Here is a 19247-nt window from a genome sequence, read left to right as displayed (position 1 = left end):
CCTAATACATACCTTAAATTTACGCCTCGGCTCTAGGGGAAGCTTGACAGCAATGCCTTGAGAATACTCTTAGCTACAATAGATAGCTTCCATACTCAGGGCACATTTTCGAAAGATATGGGTTCTTTTATACAGCTTCTCTGCTACTAAAAATGCAATGTCACCTCTTGTAGTTCGGCTACCCGAGCGTGGAAAATTGAGGTTAACACAATTCCCCTGAACCCGTCGGTCACAAGAGTTTGTAAAGAGTTGTGCTGACAAGAAAGTGTACTCTCCATGATAGGCTTGATGGAGCCGATGATCTTTCATTCATGAAAGCTTTACATGCGACACGCCTTACTATAGTGGTGGTAACATGAATTAGGCCGTATACTGCTCCCATCACTGGTTCTGAGTTGACTTGAGGATCAAAATTGTGCAACTATTCCACCACTCATATATAAACCAATAGATGGGACTAGCTAGAGTCACGAGTAACAGTCCACATTGTAACACCCGAAGCTCGAAAAACTCTTCAATGACAATCTAGATTGGCTACATCAATGATGTGTAAAGCCTGGTTATTTTTTGCTGTATTCAACGTGACATCCAGACTACTAAAGTTTTATCACTCCTCGAAGCATCCATACTCTCTACCATCTCCTCTACAACCGCATCATTATTACAGGTAAGACTGTAAGACCAAAAGTTCATTGTCCCCTTTCTCAATTGCTACAGCCTAACAGTCGTGGTTACAATAACCTTGAGGGCTGCTTGAACCAGACCGGACTCATTGTAGGCAAAGCCCAATGCCGTTTTTCAGTCGTTCCAAGCTCCGATAACGGCCTTTCCTATACTCTGCTGGATCAGGTCTGAACTCATACTTGTATACAATACTTCGATTTCTAGGGATGGGATCCGCCATGTTTTCTGCCGCCTCTATTGCTTCGGAGACAGAAATACCAAGCAAATTCGCTGGCCAAAGTTGCTTATTTTTTAATAAATTTAAATATGCACATGTATATTTACACATCCAACCGCGCATATGAACACACATCCCGGTCCGTTCATTGATCCCTGAGATAAGGAGTTCCGATAGTTCTAAACTTGCAAAGCTTCTCTGTTGTTCTAGCAAGCCTTTGGATTTGATTGTTAGTTTCAGGCCGGAACCGGCAATGATTTACTCACGGAATACTCTCCAAGTCAAAACTGATTCAATCCCTTTGCATGCAAGATTGAGATATGGAGCAGGGTATTTGAGGATCAATGCCTTCGTAATTTTCTTGAACGCTTGTGCATTTTGGAACAGGTATGCCGCCGCGGTGAGAAACATGAGGTCGTCAGCTCCCCTTTTCTTAGTTCGTAGCAAGGTCTCGCTTGCTAATTTCATGGCGTTGATAAAATCATACTTGTCCGTTGTAATGGCAACATCTAGGACTCGACGTGCAGGAATGGCTCGAGACACCTCATTGTTCTGGTGGTGGATGATCGCGAAGATAATTTCCAGCGCAGCGGCGTTATCTTCAGGAAGAGATAACTCTATCGGTCCTTCATGGTTGAGCAGATCATGGCCTTCTTGCCAATTAGACCCAAACATAACCAAGAAAGGTTTCGATGCTGTCTTTAGAAACAGTGAATGAACGCGAAGTCTCTTCTTTCTGGGCCAACAACCAGGATAATGTCGCCATCTACAGCGAAGTTGACAACATCATTTAAATTTTTGTCTTTCGAATCTCCCATATTAATCCTTGTTTAATCCTATAAATTTCAACAGAATCACACGTGTTTTTGTCCTTTGACTTTTGGCGATCTAGAGCCGTAATTCATGAAGCCTTACTGAAGGTCGAGACTAATTGCTTACATAAGTAGGTATACTCCGTTGCGGCAAGCGATATGTATTCGCGGGACTATTGACGTGAAGTCATCATGCTCAACCACAATAGGGCGTAAAATACTATGTGAATAGTTTCAATTCCATTATAAACTGCGAAGCAGAAAGCCATGAAGGATAAGTCTTCACTACTGCAGCTTTTTGAAATAATATCGTTGGAAGAATTACCTAGGTACTACGCCACTAGCGACAGACCCAGACTTATTAGCTCTAGAGATCTGATATTCCTCACTTATAAAAAGGGGCTAATGGACTCTATATCACTGGAAGTATCTGGCCATTTGATACATGTACACGTTACTATCTAAATGAAAAGGAATACAAAAAGTTTTTTCCGCCCAATTTTCTGCGCTTTATCTAGAATATAAATCATCCATCTATCCACCAGCACCTCCGAAGAGAATTGTTCGCTTTCGGTTCCAATTCATGAGTCTCTATCGTCATTGGCTTACCACTTCTCAACTCAATTGAGAGGAAACGAAGCCTTTTGCTTTACATTACGCACTTGCGCTGAATACTCACTTGATTCGTAAACTCTATGCCATTGATAGGTATGAGAGAGAAACATAGGAAGGTAGTAATATAGAAAAATCTAGTGTTTTATCGTGTATCTATTCTGCCCTATCATATATATTCTTCTATTTTCCACCATACGATGCACGCATCGACAATTCTCCTCTTCTGACCCCTAATCTTCTCTTCCCCATCCTCCCACATGTACCTTCCCCATATCTAAGCACCAAAAACCTTAAATCTCTCCTCAAGCGGAGCGAAAGTCTTCTCTCCAGCGGCTGCAGTTGGCGTACCAAAAACGAGCTGAGCATTCAATTCCCAATCAGCTGGAATCTTCCACTGTTCGGCAACCTTAGCATCGATCAATGGAGCATAATGTTGTAAATTGGCTCCGAGACCTTCGGCCTCGAGAGCGGTCCAGATGGCATATTGAGTCATGGCATCACTCTGGGTGGCCCAGACTGGGAATTTGTCGGCGTAGGTTGGGAAACCGGCTTGCATTTTTGAGACGACACTTCGGTCTTCGAAGAAGAGAATCTGTGGTTTAGTTTATTAGCATATTGACTTCCCCAAACCGAATGATCATAGTAAGAATTCAGAATTTAAAGTAGACAGAATAATGGAAATCCTCAACATACAGAACCATAACCAGCTCTGAATCCAGCAATTCTCTGAGCAGTAGCCTCAAATTGTGCCTCTGGAACGATAGCCTTCAAAGCATCCTTGGTAATATCCCAAAGCTTCTCGTGTTCTTCCTTGAACAACAAGACAACTCTGGTACTTTGAGAGTTGAAGGAGGAAGGAGTGTGAAGGAGGATTTGTTCGACAATCTCTTGAATTTTGGCGTCGGGGATGGGAGATTTAGCCTCCAGAGTGTAGATTGTGCGACGGGCCTTGAGGAGGTCGATGAATTGTGCTGATGGAGACATTTTGTTGGTAGTATAGTGAGTAGGTGGTTTTGGGGTGTGGTTGTGAGTTGAGGATCGGTGAAAGTGCTTTCGAGATAGAGATAGAGATTGAGAGAAGAGAGTTGTGCTGCTGGACCTGATGAGCAGAGAAGTCAATCCCCTTATATACCCCCAAGCACGCAACCATCACCAACTCACCTCCAACCCAGTGGACGTCGCAAAAGTCGAGCTAGAATCCGCTCTTGCCCCGCTACAGACATTGACACCAACGACATCTCCACCTTCCCACCCAAGAATCAACCAATGAAGAGATCGGACGAGCAGAAGATATGTGGGGCTGACGGGTTGGTTGGCAATGCTAACAAATATATTGAAAATCAGAGGATTGGAAATTAATTCTAAAATTTCATTCTAACAATTTCCTCCCTCATAACCTTTTTCTCAACCATCCCACCACCCAATCCCGAGTGAGACAGACGCCAGTCGGAATTCCCCCCATGTCGGGCCCCACATGTCCAAGCTCATTGCAGTGGGATTTCCAATGCTTATGACAAGCGATGAGAAGCTGACAAACGCATTATTAAAGATTCTGGCCGTGGTGGTTGTGCACGGGTGTATCTACCAATCATCTCCTTTTCCGCACCGCAAAAACATGCAGTCATGTTAGTAAGCATGCGTAGGTACCATGATGTGCAAACATTACCATATGCTGATATAATATTACGATACATATCTCAAAACCATGTGATATTTCATGAATCGTGTAGTTTATAACCTCAGGTACTATGTATCTCCTCGACTCAATTCGATTTTACCAATTGAACTTGCATCATCTATCTACCTATTAGTATTCTTATCTAGACAAGAATCATATTTACTTTTCCCATCCTCCATCCCTCCCTGTCCTCCTTCCTCTATCTCTCCCTATCCCCCTCCCTCTATCCCTTCCCGTCCCACCCCTCATGATTTCCCGCGCCTTCTAGGTAGAGTTATTATAATAAATGTCATAACAAGAATATTACAGGATTAGATAACAGTTATCATGTATTCTATCCACTCGGAACATAACCTTGCCCGTCTGATTTTTAACGAGTGAGAATAGCCAGGGTTAAAGATAGATGGGTAGATACGTAGACAGATATACGGAGATGTATGCCATAAGTACCTATTTCTCACCAATCACATCATTTCGCCCGCGCGGCAACTACTCCGTGGAGATGGCCTCCAGGTAGGATGAAGCTTGTTTTAGCAAGCTTTTGTAAGATCTTACATGTGTTTCAGAGTGTCTATCCGATAAGGGTCATCAAGATCCACAATCCCAATGAAGAACCACCTCAAGGCTCATACTTCACAACTTCACACTTCAAACCCAAAATGTATGTCAGATTGTTTTCATTCACAGCCTATCTAGTATGTGCATAAGCATGGTAGACCACGCATTCATCCCGATAAATATCTATTTACCCTATCTCCCACCATCAATTTCCCATCATGTAGCCCCAATTGCTTGGATTATTCTTTTGCTGATATTCTATGCCATTCCCAATCCCGGTGCCACTAGTCTAAACGCCTTCAACACCAAGCTAATGAAAATCGACATCTAGATCCACCCATCAATACCCCATTGTATGCAGACATGTAACCCAAAGTCCTCCTATTCATTGCTTAAAAGCAAAAGTATCCTGCCACCGAGCAAGCGTATAGTACAGTCCAAATTCAGAATCAGATATCGACATCCTATACATCCACGGCCTTTCGTTCCATTCGCATAGTAATCGCACCCTTGGATATTTTTGGTGACAAGTGAGAACTGTGAAGAAAAAAAGAGGGAAGTGAACTTGACTACCAAGTCTCGGCAATATATTGTCCTGCTTCATTCTTCAACTTCCAAAAGTTCTTCGCTTCCTCCCTATCCAAATTACCTTTCTCCATGGCAACATCAACAAGTGCCTCCTCAACACCTTCACCCATTCCCTTACTACTGCCACAAACAAAAATTCTACCATCCAAAGCATTAATGATAAACCAGACCAAATCTGCTTCGTTTCTAACTTCATCCTGAACATATTTGCTCACTTGTTTAGTACCAGGTCTTCGACTTTGAACAACCTTTTTAACTTCCGATTCATGCACACCCCATTCACCAGAATATAATTCATCAAGAAGTGAGTCTCTAACTCCTTGAAGGACCCAAACTTTATTTGCACAATTGGCATTCTTGAGACGACGTTGAACGAATCCTCTAAATGGGGCAATTCCTACACCTGCACCCACCAAAAGCATAGGTCCATCGGAAACGAATTCTCTAGCCAGAGGATTTGCCATCAATCCTTTGAACATGGGAATTCTAACGTTGACCTTTTCTCCTCTCTTTTCAGCTTCGATAAATTTTCTGGCTTGTCGTTCAAAAAATCCTGACCCAAGACCAGTTCGATTTCCACCGCGCCAATCTTTCGTTTCATGAACAGTGACTGCGATTTCGATGAGTCGGCTACATCCTTCAACTGGTACACAATTTTCTTGAGGATCGTTTGACATGGAGTAAAATCGAGGTCTCAAAGTTTCGAGTACTGAAAGAAGATGATCGAGAGGTGGTTTGCTAGATGAGAATGCGTGAAGTAGTTGAGGGATAGTAATATGTGGTCCAGTTCTGAAATCGCAGAATGTTCCTTGTCCTTCTGCGGAACATAGATATAATAAAATCTTCTTCTCTTCTGGATCGATGGCATATTCGGCAAGTAATCGTAAAATATTCTTATTTGGGGGATATGATTGAATATCGGAACACCAAGTTAATAGATCACGTCTAGTTGTGATTAATTCTCTTGGTTTATCATCTCCCCACATTGTAGGCCATCTTCCGGAAAATGTCTTCAATAAAATCTTTCGATCACGAAGAAATCTTGGGATTGATAACAAATCCAATACTTCTTCAACCATTGATTCTTCATTTGGTGCCATAACACCAATTGCGCCACCAACCTTGAAATCAACACCACCTTCCTCTGGATAATCCGTCACATCCAGATCGAAATGAAAGGTTCTCTTCTCCGCACCAGGTTTCGTCAATTCTCTAGTGTTAAATATTCTCGCAGAGTAAACTTCATAAGGTGGATGTGGTTGAACGAACGAAGGTGGTTGAACTTTGGTGTCGACATCTGATTTTGCATGATGTGGTGTGAAGTCAATTGAACCATTTTCCATGCCAATTCCAGAATCAGTGTGCGAGATGGCCTGTTGAATATCTGCGACATCTACGACATCCATTGATGGCTCAACAGTGATGGCTCCTCGATTCTCGTTGACTTCCAAAGATTTCATACCCTCGACAAGATCTTGACCTTTCTCCTTCTGCAAAGGAAGAATCTCCATATTCTTCTCGGGTAAATCTGGCAGACTGGTCAATCGTGTAGGAATTGTGTCAATCTTTAGTTCCAAGCTCCTGTAAGCATCATCATCTGGTAACCTGGGTCTTTCATATGTGAGACCATTGGTTTTGGTAATTGCCATACAGCAACCCCCGCCACAACATTTTTCCAGCAATCTTGCACCCGCTCCTCCGATAATTCTTTGCATATCGGTAGCATTTTGTGATATAAGTTTGGTCGAGGCCCGGCGGCGACGTGGCTCAATTTCTTCGGGTTCGAGGTCGGAGGAAGAAGAGGATGAGTAGGTGAGAGATGGGGCCTGGGAGACTTGGGAACTGGGCGACTCAAGTTGTGGTTCTTGTGGTATACAATGAGATGTAGTAGCCATTCTCAAGATTTGTGGACGCGACATGTTTCGAAGTAGAATTGATGAATGGCGCTGACGGATCATATAATATGTGTATGATAGTATGAATGCTGAAAATTGACAGGAGAGGAAGGAAAAGACAGTTGTGCTCGAGCTAAACTTGGTGATGTAGTTAGTAGGTATGTCAATCCAAGTTTGGTGTTTATCAATTGATAGATAGATGATGTAAGATATGAAATAAATGGATCATACGTACGGTACTCGAGCAGTCTTTTGAAGGATTGTTATTATTGAACGGAGTATCGGTAGTCTATCCAATTGTTCCTGATTCTTCGACCGTAATTAACCGTAATGAAGCGAAAGATATTAATTGATAAATTGCTGGTGAAATTCTTTTTCTCTTACTCGTAGAAGGACTGTAAAATAAGAAGTTGAAAAGAAAAATATTCAATGGAGAGAGATGAGAGTGGCGGAATTATTTTGATCTTTATTTTGTCTTTCGTTCTTCCATGAAAAGTGTTCTAGGGTTCCTTGATATTAGAGAGCCTAGGCATTAGGTCGAATTGTATTTGAAGCAGAACCTCGGCCGACACCGGGATTAATCAGCTAGAAGTAAAATCGGGATGATCAATTTAATAGGTAATAACCTTTGATTATACAAGTTTAGAAGATATATTACAAATTATAACAAATCTTGTATATAAAAATAAAAAACAACAAAACATCATCAAGGCTTTAGAGAGCATAAATGCATTCCTTTTTTTGTTTCTGATATAGATTATCGTTTCTTCTACTGAAAGAAGTGTGCATGCAAGCAAAAACCTAGAATATCCAAACATCCATCATCTCTTGGGTCGTCTCTTTGCTTGCATTTATCAAAGATTGGGTCGTCTTCCAAGTTATTAACATCTGCACCTTCCACACTGCTGTGTGTGTTCCATCTTGTATATCTTCCGCATATGATCGATTTAGTCTACTCTTCATATTCAATACTTGCATTATTAGCTATGATTTCCCTTTGCAATAACATTCACCCTGTTTGGTATCACTATCATATCACTTAGCGAAAATATCATTAAGTCTTAAATCTCTTCTTTTACTAAAAGTCTTCCGATCCAAGAACTTTACAGATCAAGACCAACTGAGACGATCCTAATCTTTCCGGACGTAATGAGAGTGATGTTCAAGCCTTCAAGGCCAACACAATCTCCACCATGGAAAAGTTCCTACTACTTATCTGATCCGAAAGGTGGGCTCATAAATGCAATCGGTGGCTTGATCTGACATGATGAATGATATGACGGTGAGGTGACGGTGAGGTGACGGCAAAAAAAGGAGGTGAAAAAGAGTAGCCGGCAAGCCTTACTCCCTACATCAAAAGTCAACGTTACTCATTTGTACCAGGGTATCAATAAGCAACAGGGAAAAGATCAGATTAGATGGATCAGATTAGATCTTGTGATCTTTTGACCTTATCCCACTGTTGGGGAGTCTCTTTATCAGATTGGCTTGATTACGCTGCAGCCTGCAGGATCTGATAACTATAAATTTTCTTCCCTGCGTTCCACATTAACCACTGCACGAAGTAATCTTACTTCTCCGCTCAAAGAGACGTAGCATTCATTCTACACGTAAGAGATACACCAAGTTGATGATTTCTTGCATTAGCTTTCTTTTCTATACTGTACCATTGTTTCTCATGCAAGTTTGAAGATAGGATGGAGAAGAACCAAGGAAAGACGACACGAGATATTCTTTTCCGTGTCCACTTTCCACCGATACATACTTGAGTATTCAATGTTCATTATTCACAACTAAAATAGTCTCGCCATCGCCAACACTATACCCTGACTTCAAATACATAATCGCGTCAGGCGGGTATCAATGTAATCTTACAATCGGATGCGAGTATTAATTTAATCGCGAGTTTTGATTGACAAATGATGAATTAATGTATGCATCCGTACGGATCTAACAGTGGACCGTACAGTAGAAGAATGGATGAATGGGTGGATTGGTATGCTTATCAGATGTGTAAAAAAGAGAAAGGGGGCTCCGAGAACGGAGTTTTTGATTGTTCGAGATGATCAGATAATCTGATTAGATAAAGAAGAGAAACGAGGTGACATAAAGGTGTTTCTTTTCAAATATGAAGAGGGGGGGGGGGGGGGGTGGAAGGTGAGGCTTTGTGTGTCTCTCTCTCTCTCTAGCTTGGACAATGGAAAAATGAAAGAGGCACGTGATTGATGAGAAGGGTGTTTCTTTTCTTTCTTTTCACCATAAATGCTCATCATGATAAACCAAAGTGCTCATATCATTCTCGAAATTCCTCTTACTCTGCCCCTCTGCCCCTCTGCCCCTCTGCCCCTCTAGCCACCCTTCAACCTCACATAATTGTCACAGATACTTGTAGCTCATGACAGCACTTGCAGTTTTTCTCAATCAACAAAAACGCTTAGTTGAATAAATTCGCGGTGATTGAACATTCAATATCATACTTTGCGTTTGCGATATACATACTAGCTACTATTTACTGGTTATCACACTATCACGTCATGATGAAGGGGTGTCGATATGTCTTTTGAAATCATGGTAATACTTTGATGTGGATAGGTAGATATCCAGTTTTCAACTTTCCTGCTGTTTCTTCAAGGGGCTGGTCTGCATTCCAGTTATAATCATGTCACCCTTCTATAAATTGATATTACTAGTCATCGTACTCACCATTCATAAGTTTCTCAGTTGGCTTTGTTTATTTCATTCTTGTTTGCTTTTATAGTCTTCCTTTTGGGGTCGTCAAATGATTTAAGAACTTCATATGGTATGTCTTATCCTCTCTTCGTCGTCAATTTTTGTTGGTTTCAATAAACTCTTCCAGAATGCGAAGAGCTATCCTCGAAGGGTTGATCAGTATTTATCTTCTGGCAAGGCTCTTGATAGTTGATTTCATTTTTTCGACGGATGGAAAGAGGAGGGCGGAATATCTGGTTCATTGAACAGCAGCATATTTGACTGATTAGTTTACCAACTTTCGTTTCTACCTACTTTAATTGTAGTGGTTTTTTGAGTCCTGATTTTTTGTTGGTAGGAAAGGTTATATTTCTTTTCCTTTTATAGGTGCTCTGATCTTGACACGAGAGCGAGAGCACTGCCAAAACTTTTCGTCGTCTCGTGGCTAAAGAAATCCCGCCGTACAACAGTGGAACTAGTGGTCTAATTTTAGCTCTCATTCGAATGCTTGACCCAATTCCAGGGCGATATTTGTGTACCCCTTCGTAAGATCCTATTTCATCAGCAGGAGTTGGATAAGTTTAAACCGAATTTGAAACTCCAGCCGGTTTATAGTTTCTCGGTGGCCGGGGCCCGGGCACAATTGAGGGCTCCGGTGCATTATACAGAGAGACGCACTATGAGTTGTTATTCTATCGTCGGAACCGATTTGCCTCAACTCTATTCAAGGTTTTCCCTAGTGTAGTTTCATGCTCTGGACAAGATTTTTGAAGAACTATATAGGAGAGTGCTATTTCCCGTCCTTACCGAAAACCCCCCTATGATATGGGCCTTTACACGAATTATGTATTCACCAACTAGACCAGCATTCAATTATAGGTACCAATACTTCAAAATCATTAACTTCTTATTCCTTATATTCTGATCCAAGATCTCAAACATTTCTATCGCCTTAAGCAGGCAAAAATTACATATGCTAGGTATTTAGGCTTGGTCATCTTATTTGATACATTCTTTCCATTTCTTCCTCTCTATTCCCCCATTGTCCACCAACCAACATGAATCAGTAGCTATCAACCGATTGAAAGCGGAGAAACGGAGCTGGATAAATTCTGTCTCATTACCCCGCGCAGATTGCGGGCCTTCCGCATGGCGGATAAATTGTATAACCTTGCTGGAAAGAGCACAACGACTGAGTGACGGGAAATTTTCCCGATGATCTTTAAAGTCAGATGAAATGCCGAGTAACTGATCCACTGCGATTAAATGCATTTCAGTCGGTGTACCTGGCTAAATGCTAATAAAGTCAGATAAATATCAACAGACAGACGGGGTTTGTGAGGAGGCAAATTCAAAATATATAAGAATGCGATGCAACCCTGTGAACTGAGTTAGTTAGCCCTATAACAATGTTTCGCCTGTCCAGTCTACACTTTCTTCCTCTTTTCGCCTCGCTTGTAGTTCCGGTCATATCAGCTCTCTCAAATACTGATACATCATTGACACTTTTGTATCAGAATAACCTTAATGCTTCTGATGATATAAACCACGTGGGATTCATTCTTCTCGACCCTCACTCTTCGAAAGATGCACTCGCAGCATGTGAGGCTTTGAATGAAAAGCTGCTCAGCAGTAGCACAATAAAACGCCAAACGTCTGATTTTCTACTTCCCCTATCATACCAAGCATACCGTGGTCGCGCCTCATCATCACAACTATATATCATTGACGGTGGAATTGTTTCCTATGACTCAATTCATGGATTGAGCTTTCCGAAGTCTGCTTATAACGATGTGAAACTGCCGGTTCTTTGTACTCAGTCTAGTGATGAAAGTCAACCTGGAACGGCCGTCGCTAGCAGTAGCAACAAGGTTTCTGTTGGTGCAGGAGGGAATACATACGTCGGATTCCGCAACCAAAAATCATTCCGTTTTCTCGGTATACCATATGCAAATCCACCAGAAAGATTCGTCTATTCTACGCCATACTCACCCACGGGTCAGACAATTCAAGCAACCGCATATGGATCACAATGCGCTCAGGTTTCCGGCGGAAGCGAGGATTGTTTGTTTCTCAACATCCAGACTCCATATATTCCTAAAGCAAATTCTACCAAGGGTTTAAGACCGGTCATGTTTTGGATCCATGGTGGTGGATACGTTACTGGAAGTGGTGCTGATCAACTGAGTGATGGAGGTGATTTGGCTAGCAGAGAGGATATTGTTGTGGTGAATATTAATTACCGGCTTTCAACCTTGGGGTTTCTGGCCATTCCTGGAACGAATATTACGGGAAACTTTGGTATTGCTGACCAAATTAACGCTCTAGAGGTAATACATTCTGTTAGTTTTCTGCGATGGTCATCGAGGTTAATATGTTTTAGTGGACGGTGAAAAATATCGCTTCTTTTGGAGGAGATCCGAACCGAATTACAATCATCGGTGAATCAGCTGGAGCAGGATCAGTCCGAGTACTTCTAGGCTCACCACCAGCAATAGGAAAGTTTCAAGCTGCAGTGGCCATGTCCAACCTCGGTGGTGGTGTAGATCTTGGACTCTCAGGTGACTATGCAACCACTTACTCCACATATCTCACTATACCAGAATCATATGCCAGAGTTGGCCAGAATATATTTCAGGAGTCAGGATGCAATCAAGCATCTTTACCCGATCAAATTGCCTGCCTCAAAAATGTTCCCGCCTTACCTTTGGTTCAACTCAACTACGCCGCGCAATACGTTGTTCAGGATGGCCACTATGTTAACACAGCGGAACTCGACCTTGTCAATCATAATGGCAGCACAGCCTACGTGGATGTGATATTTGGTGTCACCGCCAATGATGGCGCATCAATCGGTTCCGTCTACCCTTCGAAGCCTGTCACTTCCGAAGTAGCTGGCATCGCTGCTTCTTTAAGTATATCTCAGTCCTATGCTCAATCTATAATTGATAGTGAGCTGTTCCCTTACTACGACACTGGAAACATCACGCTTGACTCATTTAGTATGTAAACGAGTTCCAAATTTCCTTGTTCTTCACACCCAATTCTGTTCTTCAATCTGCAACCTGTTTTAACTCTTTCTCAAAAACATCATCTCTTTTATCTGATAACACTTTGTCTCTCATTTTCTTCTAAATTTTGTCCTTCATGGATAACACTGACTCACCAATTCGCAACAGACGTGTCACAGCGGGTGGCGACGGATAAAGATTTCAGATGTGTAGATCAGGCAACGATGTTCGCGGGCTCCAAAAATAGCATTTTCAAGTCGAGCTATTTCTATGAGATGGATAGGACCATTGCCGGCTATGACCCTAATGGGCTTGGTGGACCTCAAACCTCGCCTGGCTACCCTAATGGAAACCCAAATTTGCCATATTTCAGATTCCATGGAGCTGATATGCCATGGGTATTTGGAGCTTTCAATACCGGATTGCAGTTCCGAGATGCTGAGGACTTGTGGAGCTTGGAGTTAAGTGTCAGTTACTTTGGAGCATTTGTCAGGACGGGAAATCCGAATCCAGATGATGGATTTTTGAAAAGTAGGGGATACGAAACCGCGCAGAAGGGCATTCAACTGGCTGGAAAATGGGAGGAGGTAGGTGCTGGAGGGGAAAAGGGCAGTATGATGTTGATTGATTGGCCAGGGAAAGCCCAAAGCTTCGTCGACTTAGAACAGTGCAAGTGGCTGGGATATCCAGTTGATTATTACGTTCATGGCGGTAGTTAGGAGAATTTGATTAGTCTGGCCCCTTTTCGCATTTGACTGAAATGGAAAGATGTCTCTCTTTATACTCCTCGTCTCTTTGCATACTTATCAGTTCTGGAAAATCTTGTAGTCCCATGTCATGGGCTATTGCATATTTTGTAGCCCCCTTGCAATCAATAGGTCCCTCAAAACGAGGCTGCACAAGCCGCCTCTGTATATTTCCCTGATCTCCTCACTTCTATGATTTTCGTTTCTAACTTCACAATCCCCTAACTTCCAAAAAAAAAACACTCTCAATTGAATGGACCTTCTTAAATGCAACACTTGAGGTGCTAGTAAGTCTTACTCCTTCAGTGGATGCCCATCCCGAACTTGCGAGAGATGAGCATTTGACATCCTCATGTTTGCAGAAGCATTTCAACTGGACAAAGCAATAATAGACTTTCAGCAAAGGAGAATAATGGTCGGCAGAATTTTGAACTGTCGCATTATTTACAGAACCAAGTTATCCGCGCAGAGAACGGGATGTTACACCAAAGGGGAACTTAGCTCAACCAGGTTTTTATGCCATTAAAGCTTAAATAGTTGAGAAGGGAAGTAGATTAGGACGGGAACATAGATAGGACAGCCTTAAATTCTTGCATTTCGGGGTATTATGACAAGATGAGTAAGTTTTGAATTTCGAATGAGAGCCGATAGAAAGCTGGTTGATTGATATACGATCATTGAGGTGAAGCTCTTGTTTTCCAGGACAAAGGGATTCATCAATAAAGAGTACCAACCAAGTTTCAATTATTGTAATTCATTATTTCCCACTAAAGTACATCCCTACTCATTAAGGTATGCGAAAGGCGCGTCGTAGTTTCAACTGCATATTGGAGCAGTAGAAGTAAATGCCCTTATATCGATCCCTGGCCAAATCCATACTTCCCTAGATACACCCTCAAACGCCCATAATGTCTCGACATGCAGCTCCGTAGACTAAATGTCTCTAGTTCTTCTCTCTCGTTTCTAAAATTGCCTTGTTCAACTTATGATCTCTCACGTTCCGTACCCTTTTTCCGATAGTGGTTCCCAGATACTCTTCCAGTTGTTTTCCCTCATGGTCATCTACATCCATCATGCCATTCATTCCATTACCATTGGCACCATTTGTACCATTCACATGAATTTCAGCCTCTTGAGAAAGACTCATCACAGCTTTCATAAGTACCGCAATCAACATCTGTATTTCCTTATCGTCCCCGGTCCTGTCACTCCTTAACTTGTTTAACACATAATCGAAAGCGTTCAAGTTTGGAAGAATGAGAGCTTTAACACCATCGGGACCGCCGATTGCTAGAAGTCCACTGATAGCCCCATAATATTCTCCCGGAGAGCGTGTTGGATCTAAGAAGAATTTTAGGCATGACCTTGCTAGCCTTGCCCTGAGCTGTGCGTTTGATTCCGTGTATTTCTTTGAGATAACGCCGATGAGAGATGCTGCTGTATCCCGCAGTTGATATTTTTCTTTCAATTCATCTGAGGCTCCTGTGCCAAGTGTGCGACCGACTAGACATGTAAGAATAGGTGGGCAAAGACTGGATATGTAAGGATTGACAAAGAGGGTTTTATTTGAAATGAGGGCATCTGATAATTTCAACATTTGTTGTAATACGAAGAGATTGCCCAAGGAATGAGTAACTTTCTCTGCAATGAAGTGAACAAAATACGGCACCAATTGATGAAGACCCGGGTCCGATCTTACACTTTCCAGGGCGGATTCCCTCAATGTAACAACTTCCGGATCATTGTCATCATCTAGAATAGCTGCGCGGATTTTATCGAAGAATAGTATTAACTCTTTGGACACAATGTGTTTGACTAAAGGCTTGACCGAAACATTATCATTGCCAGCCAAAGCTCCAAGAGCTGGATTTGCACCTGGACCTTTAGGTACCAGGTCGTTTGCACGAGCTTCTGCTGTCGTGGGATTTTGCGGAATTGATGGCTGGACACCTTCGACCGCGAGCCAATGTGCTGTTGGATGGTATTAGCACCATATTCACGCTCTTAATTTTGATAATATCTTTCTTACCAGTAAATGACATATCCCTCGGAACCTTTGGTAAAGGCGCATTGATCAGTTTCTCAAAATCTACTTCTTCATCCTCAATGTAAAAGAGTGGTTGGCCAGGACCTAAGCTTGCCTCCCCGAATCTTAGTGGTCTCGTCGATTCGTAACCATAGAGTGGTTCGACATCCAGGACTTTAAGCGCCTGCGAAATGTCTTGTGTTCCTAATACTGTTCTTTTCCCTTGATGCATAAATCGCATTGCTTCGACAATGACCTGTCCGACTCGGTATTCGACCTCTTGTGATAATGCCCTCACTGCTTCTTCCCCAAGCTGTGAAATACCGACAGATTCTGCGACGTCACGAACATTATCTGGGTTCCATACTAACTTAGGATCCGACATATTGATCAATTGAGCTTTGGGTTTCTAAAGACGAGGGGATCGGTCGCAGATTGGTATTGAAGTTTGATGGACTTGATGCGATGGCGAATAAAGTCACAAATATATTTAGCCGGAGGATTCGCCTGTGGAGAAGATGGAGGAAGGTCCAAAAGGCTTTTGAATTGCTGACATCGGGATGATTAAATATTGTTGTCGGCGCATTTATTAATATATGTCGCGAGATATTCTTTGAACGGTACCTCACTGATTGTTGGAGCTAAAGGACCACAAGGCTGAACTCTTGCACGAGGCTACCTACGGAGTTCTGGGCAGAACTGCTTTAGATACTTTTCGCTTCATTTTACTTCATGGTACTACAATTCCTACCACTGCCATACCTAGATTGGACATTGGAATTTTCATACGCTCTTTTTCCTTTGATTTGATCAGAACGCATTGTCGTAGCTTTGCTGAAAAAGGCAGCTCCCCTCCCCGCCACATTCTGCCATTCTGCAACACATACCCCGCTATCTTCTGTCACTCATTCATTCAATTTTCAATCATTCTTCCAAAGATACATTTCTGTATACGTTACAAGATGACCACTACCACTATAGATCCCTATCCTTACGGCGAGCCCTCACGACCTCTCTCTCGCGGCTCATTCATCTTGATCGAAGGGCTAGACCGGGCTGGAAAAACGACACAAGTGAGGAAGTTATGCGATAGACTATATGCTTCTGGACGAAATGTGAAGCTGATGCGATTTCCCGGTATTTACTTTCTCATTACTGCACATTTTGTATTCAATTACTAGATACACCCTTCCTGATCAAAGCCAAAGGCTTCAAGCTCACAGATCAAGACAGAACAACCTCGATCGGTCAACAGATAAATTCCTATCTACAATCTTCTACTATTCTGCCAGATCAGGCAATACACCTTCTCTTCTCGGCGAATCGATGGGAGAAAGCTCAGGAAATCCATCAGTTTATTGCACAAGGGTACACAATTGTATGCGATCGTTATTACTACTCTGGAATGATTTATACTTCTTCGAAGTATCCGACGGATTCTCCAAACCACCTTTCCCTCGAATGGTGCAAGAACCCTGAAATAGGATTACCAATGCCTGATAAAGTGATATTCTTGGATTTAGAACCTGAGGAAGCGGAAAAACGAGGAGGATATGGGGATGAGAAGTACGAAACGAGAGAGATGCAGAGGAGAGTTAGGGATGGATTTTTGAGGTTACAGAACACGGCTATCAAAGGCTTTGAGCATGAGCGAAGTATAATGAAGGCCATCAATGCGGGAAGTGGTGTGGACGAAGTCGCGGAGAAGATATGGGATACTGTTGTGACTCTGGTAGAGCAAATAGAAAAAGGGGAGCTTGGAGGTTTAGCTGTAGTGCGATGATGATAAACAAAAGCAGAGGAACAAAATAGGAACGGATCAGCGCATTTACATTTGAGAACAATAGCTATATGTGGTAAGAACCGTATAGTGAAAACATGCCAACGAAGTTGATCGTCCTTCCAGTTCGTATTTATTGAGTTCCAGGGCAAAGGCCTAGCATAGAAAAATTATCCAATACAGACATAAATGGCGTTAAGACCAAACAATGAACGCCTTCCCATGGTAGTGTTGAAGACCATCGTACCTTAACCCAAAACGCCGCAAAATGCAAATGCAATGTACCACCCCTTTTACCAATCATCTATCTTCTATTCAAGCCCACCAAGCTGAAAAACTCATTTCTAGTCTTCTCTCTTTTTTCTATGCAACCAAGAACACAGCTCGTAATCGTCGTAGCACTTGTTTTCTCAACCCCACGCATGACCATGCATAAATGGCTCGATTCCATGACAACTGCCACGCCCTGTGGTTTGAGAATTTCCATAACGGCATGTGCGACATCTTTGGTGAGCCTCTCTTGAATTTGTAGCCTTCGTGAAAACATGTCTGCAATTCGTGGTAACTTTGAAATACCGATGACATTTCGATCTGGAATATAGCCAATGTGCATCTGTGATTCATGGATATAAGCTTCCATGGCTTCCAAAGACATCAAAGAGACAAACTTACCTTTCCAGTGAATGGAACCATATGATGCTCGCACATACTGAAGACCTCGATATCTTTGACAATTACTAATTCATTGTGGTCCTCATGGAAAATTGCATCATTGACAATGTCCCTGACATTTTCCTGATATCCCTTCGTGAGGTATAGCATTGCTTTTGCGTATCGCTCGGGGGTGGCTAAGAGACCTTCTCGATCCGGATCTTCACCTATGCATTCGAGGATTGTGCGAACTGCGCCTGTCAATTTTGACATGCGGACAGCTGCTTGTTCTGGAGATTCGTCAAGACGTTCTCGCGCGCCTTTGCCTGAAATGTATATTAGCTACAGGAGCGAAAGAATAACATTTGGTCAAGTGCGGCAGTGACGGAAGAGGATGACGACATACTAGGCCGACTCAAACCATCAAAATCAATGACTGGACTGGGACTTCTCGAAACCTCAACAGGAGTCTCTTCCGGAGTGTCTGCCGCCTCATCTCTTGGATCTCTGGCTGGTTTGGTGCTGACACTATGTCTTCGATGTCCATGATGACCATTCGCCTTTGACTTCCTCTTCTTCTTCTTAGTCATTTCTCCGCCTTCCCAATTACTTTCAGATTTGCGCTTGGAATTTCCTCCATTGAATTCCCTGGTTTCCTTCTCCGCTTCCTCCTTGTTTCCATCTTGGTTGGAGAATTGTACCATAATGGAAGAAATGGAATTGAGTTGAATGAAAATTTGTATTTTATAAAGTGTTTGTTTGAAGTGGGAAAAATTAAATGATGTATAAATGGGGTGATGGTAATCAAAGAAATTTTATCAGTGCAGTGAGCGATTACTGTACGTAGGTATTGTCTCTCCGAGATAAGGGTTGAAGTGCCGCTAACAATTATTCAGGTAGCATTTGCACAGGTACGGCAGGCACGGAGTCCGGGGATATGACCGGGGTCAGCGTCAGCCCCATCCTCAGCCTCATCCTCAGCTTCAGCCTTGTCTGCATGAATCACCAACGAATTACCAACCAACCACCTTACACCAATGAATCTCAAAGAAAGTACATACCGGTGTAGGTCTCACCTCCCGATACATTACCACCAGATCCATCCATCCTTTAAGAAAAACAATACATTTTCAACAATATCTCCCTACGTTCTTCTTGTGTTCTACAACTAGGACTTGTTGGACTTATCATCATCGATAAGAGCTTCGGGCTATTTTCATTACTTATCAATTTAGCACCGGCTACTAGCCCAAGAGTCACTGCATGATACCTACCGA

At 42.4% G+C, this 19247-nt stretch overlaps 8 protein-coding genes across 8 annotated transcripts; 2 read left to right on the top strand and 6 right to left on the bottom strand.

Moving 5' to 3' along the window:
* Positions 1–607: 607 nt before the first annotated feature.
* On the bottom strand, positions 608–904 carry SS1G_09617 (predicted protein; the record flags this gene model as incomplete). The annotated part of the gene is made up of 2 exons (XM_001588934.1): positions 608–644; positions 837–904. 2 exons carry the CDS (start codon positions 902–904, stop codon positions 608–610), a joined length of 105 nt encoding a protein of 34 aa, XP_001588984.1.
* Positions 905–1159: 255 nt separating this feature from the next.
* SS1G_09616 (hypothetical protein) lies at positions 1160–1576 on the bottom strand (the record flags this gene model as incomplete). Its single annotated transcript, XM_001588933.1, has 1 exon — positions 1160–1576. The coding sequence occupies one exon, from the start codon at positions 1574–1576 to the stop codon at positions 1160–1162; it is 417 nt and encodes a 138-aa protein (XP_001588983.1).
* A 1026-nt stretch (positions 1577–2602) lies between these two features.
* Positions 2603–3566, bottom strand: SS1G_09615 (hypothetical protein; the record flags this gene model as incomplete). The annotated part of the gene is made up of 3 exons (XM_001588932.1): positions 2603–2920; positions 3022–3427; positions 3490–3566. The coding sequence occupies 3 exons, from the start codon at positions 3564–3566 to the stop codon at positions 2603–2605; spliced, it is 801 nt and encodes a 266-aa protein (XP_001588982.1).
* Positions 3567–5133: 1567 nt separating this feature from the next.
* On the bottom strand, positions 5134–7071 carry SS1G_09614 (hypothetical protein; the record flags this gene model as incomplete). Its single annotated transcript, XM_001588931.1, has 1 exon — positions 5134–7071. One exon carries the CDS (start codon positions 7069–7071, stop codon positions 5134–5136), a length of 1938 nt encoding a protein of 645 aa, XP_001588981.1.
* A 3658-nt stretch (positions 7072–10729) lies between these two features.
* Positions 10730–13486, top strand: SS1G_09613 (hypothetical protein; the record flags this gene model as incomplete). Its single annotated transcript, XM_001588930.1, has 5 exons — positions 10730–10736; positions 11067–11089; positions 11274–12098; positions 12140–12758; positions 12936–13486. 5 exons carry the CDS (start codon positions 10730–10732, stop codon positions 13484–13486), a joined length of 2025 nt encoding a protein of 674 aa, XP_001588980.1.
* Positions 13487–14456: 970 nt separating this feature from the next.
* Positions 14457–15924, bottom strand: SS1G_09612 (hypothetical protein; the record flags this gene model as incomplete). The annotated part of the gene is made up of 2 exons (XM_001588929.1): positions 14457–15484; positions 15543–15924. 2 exons carry the CDS (start codon positions 15922–15924, stop codon positions 14457–14459), a joined length of 1410 nt encoding a protein of 469 aa, XP_001588979.1.
* A 577-nt stretch (positions 15925–16501) lies between these two features.
* Positions 16502–17322, top strand: SS1G_09611 (hypothetical protein; the record flags this gene model as incomplete). The annotated part of the gene is made up of 2 exons (XM_001588928.1): positions 16502–16676; positions 16769–17322. The coding sequence occupies 2 exons, from the start codon at positions 16502–16504 to the stop codon at positions 17320–17322; spliced, it is 729 nt and encodes a 242-aa protein (XP_001588978.1).
* A 301-nt stretch (positions 17323–17623) lies between these two features.
* SS1G_09610 (GTP cyclohydrolase) lies at positions 17624–18674 on the bottom strand (the record flags this gene model as incomplete). Its single annotated transcript, XM_001588927.1, has 3 exons — positions 17624–17932; positions 17992–18296; positions 18377–18674. The coding sequence occupies 3 exons, from the start codon at positions 18672–18674 to the stop codon at positions 17624–17626; spliced, it is 912 nt and encodes a 303-aa protein (XP_001588977.1).
* Positions 18675–19247: the final 573 nt, after the last annotated feature.

The sequence above is a fragment of the Sclerotinia sclerotiorum genome, genomic scaffold (genome assembly GCF_000146945.2).
Source record: "Sclerotinia sclerotiorum 1980 UF-70 scaffold_14 genomic scaffold, whole genome shotgun sequence".
NCBI lineage: Eukaryota > Fungi > Ascomycota > Leotiomycetes > Helotiales > Sclerotiniaceae > Sclerotinia > Sclerotinia sclerotiorum.
Note: the sequence above shows the minus strand (reverse complement) of the source record. Positions and strands in the feature narration are given on the sequence as shown.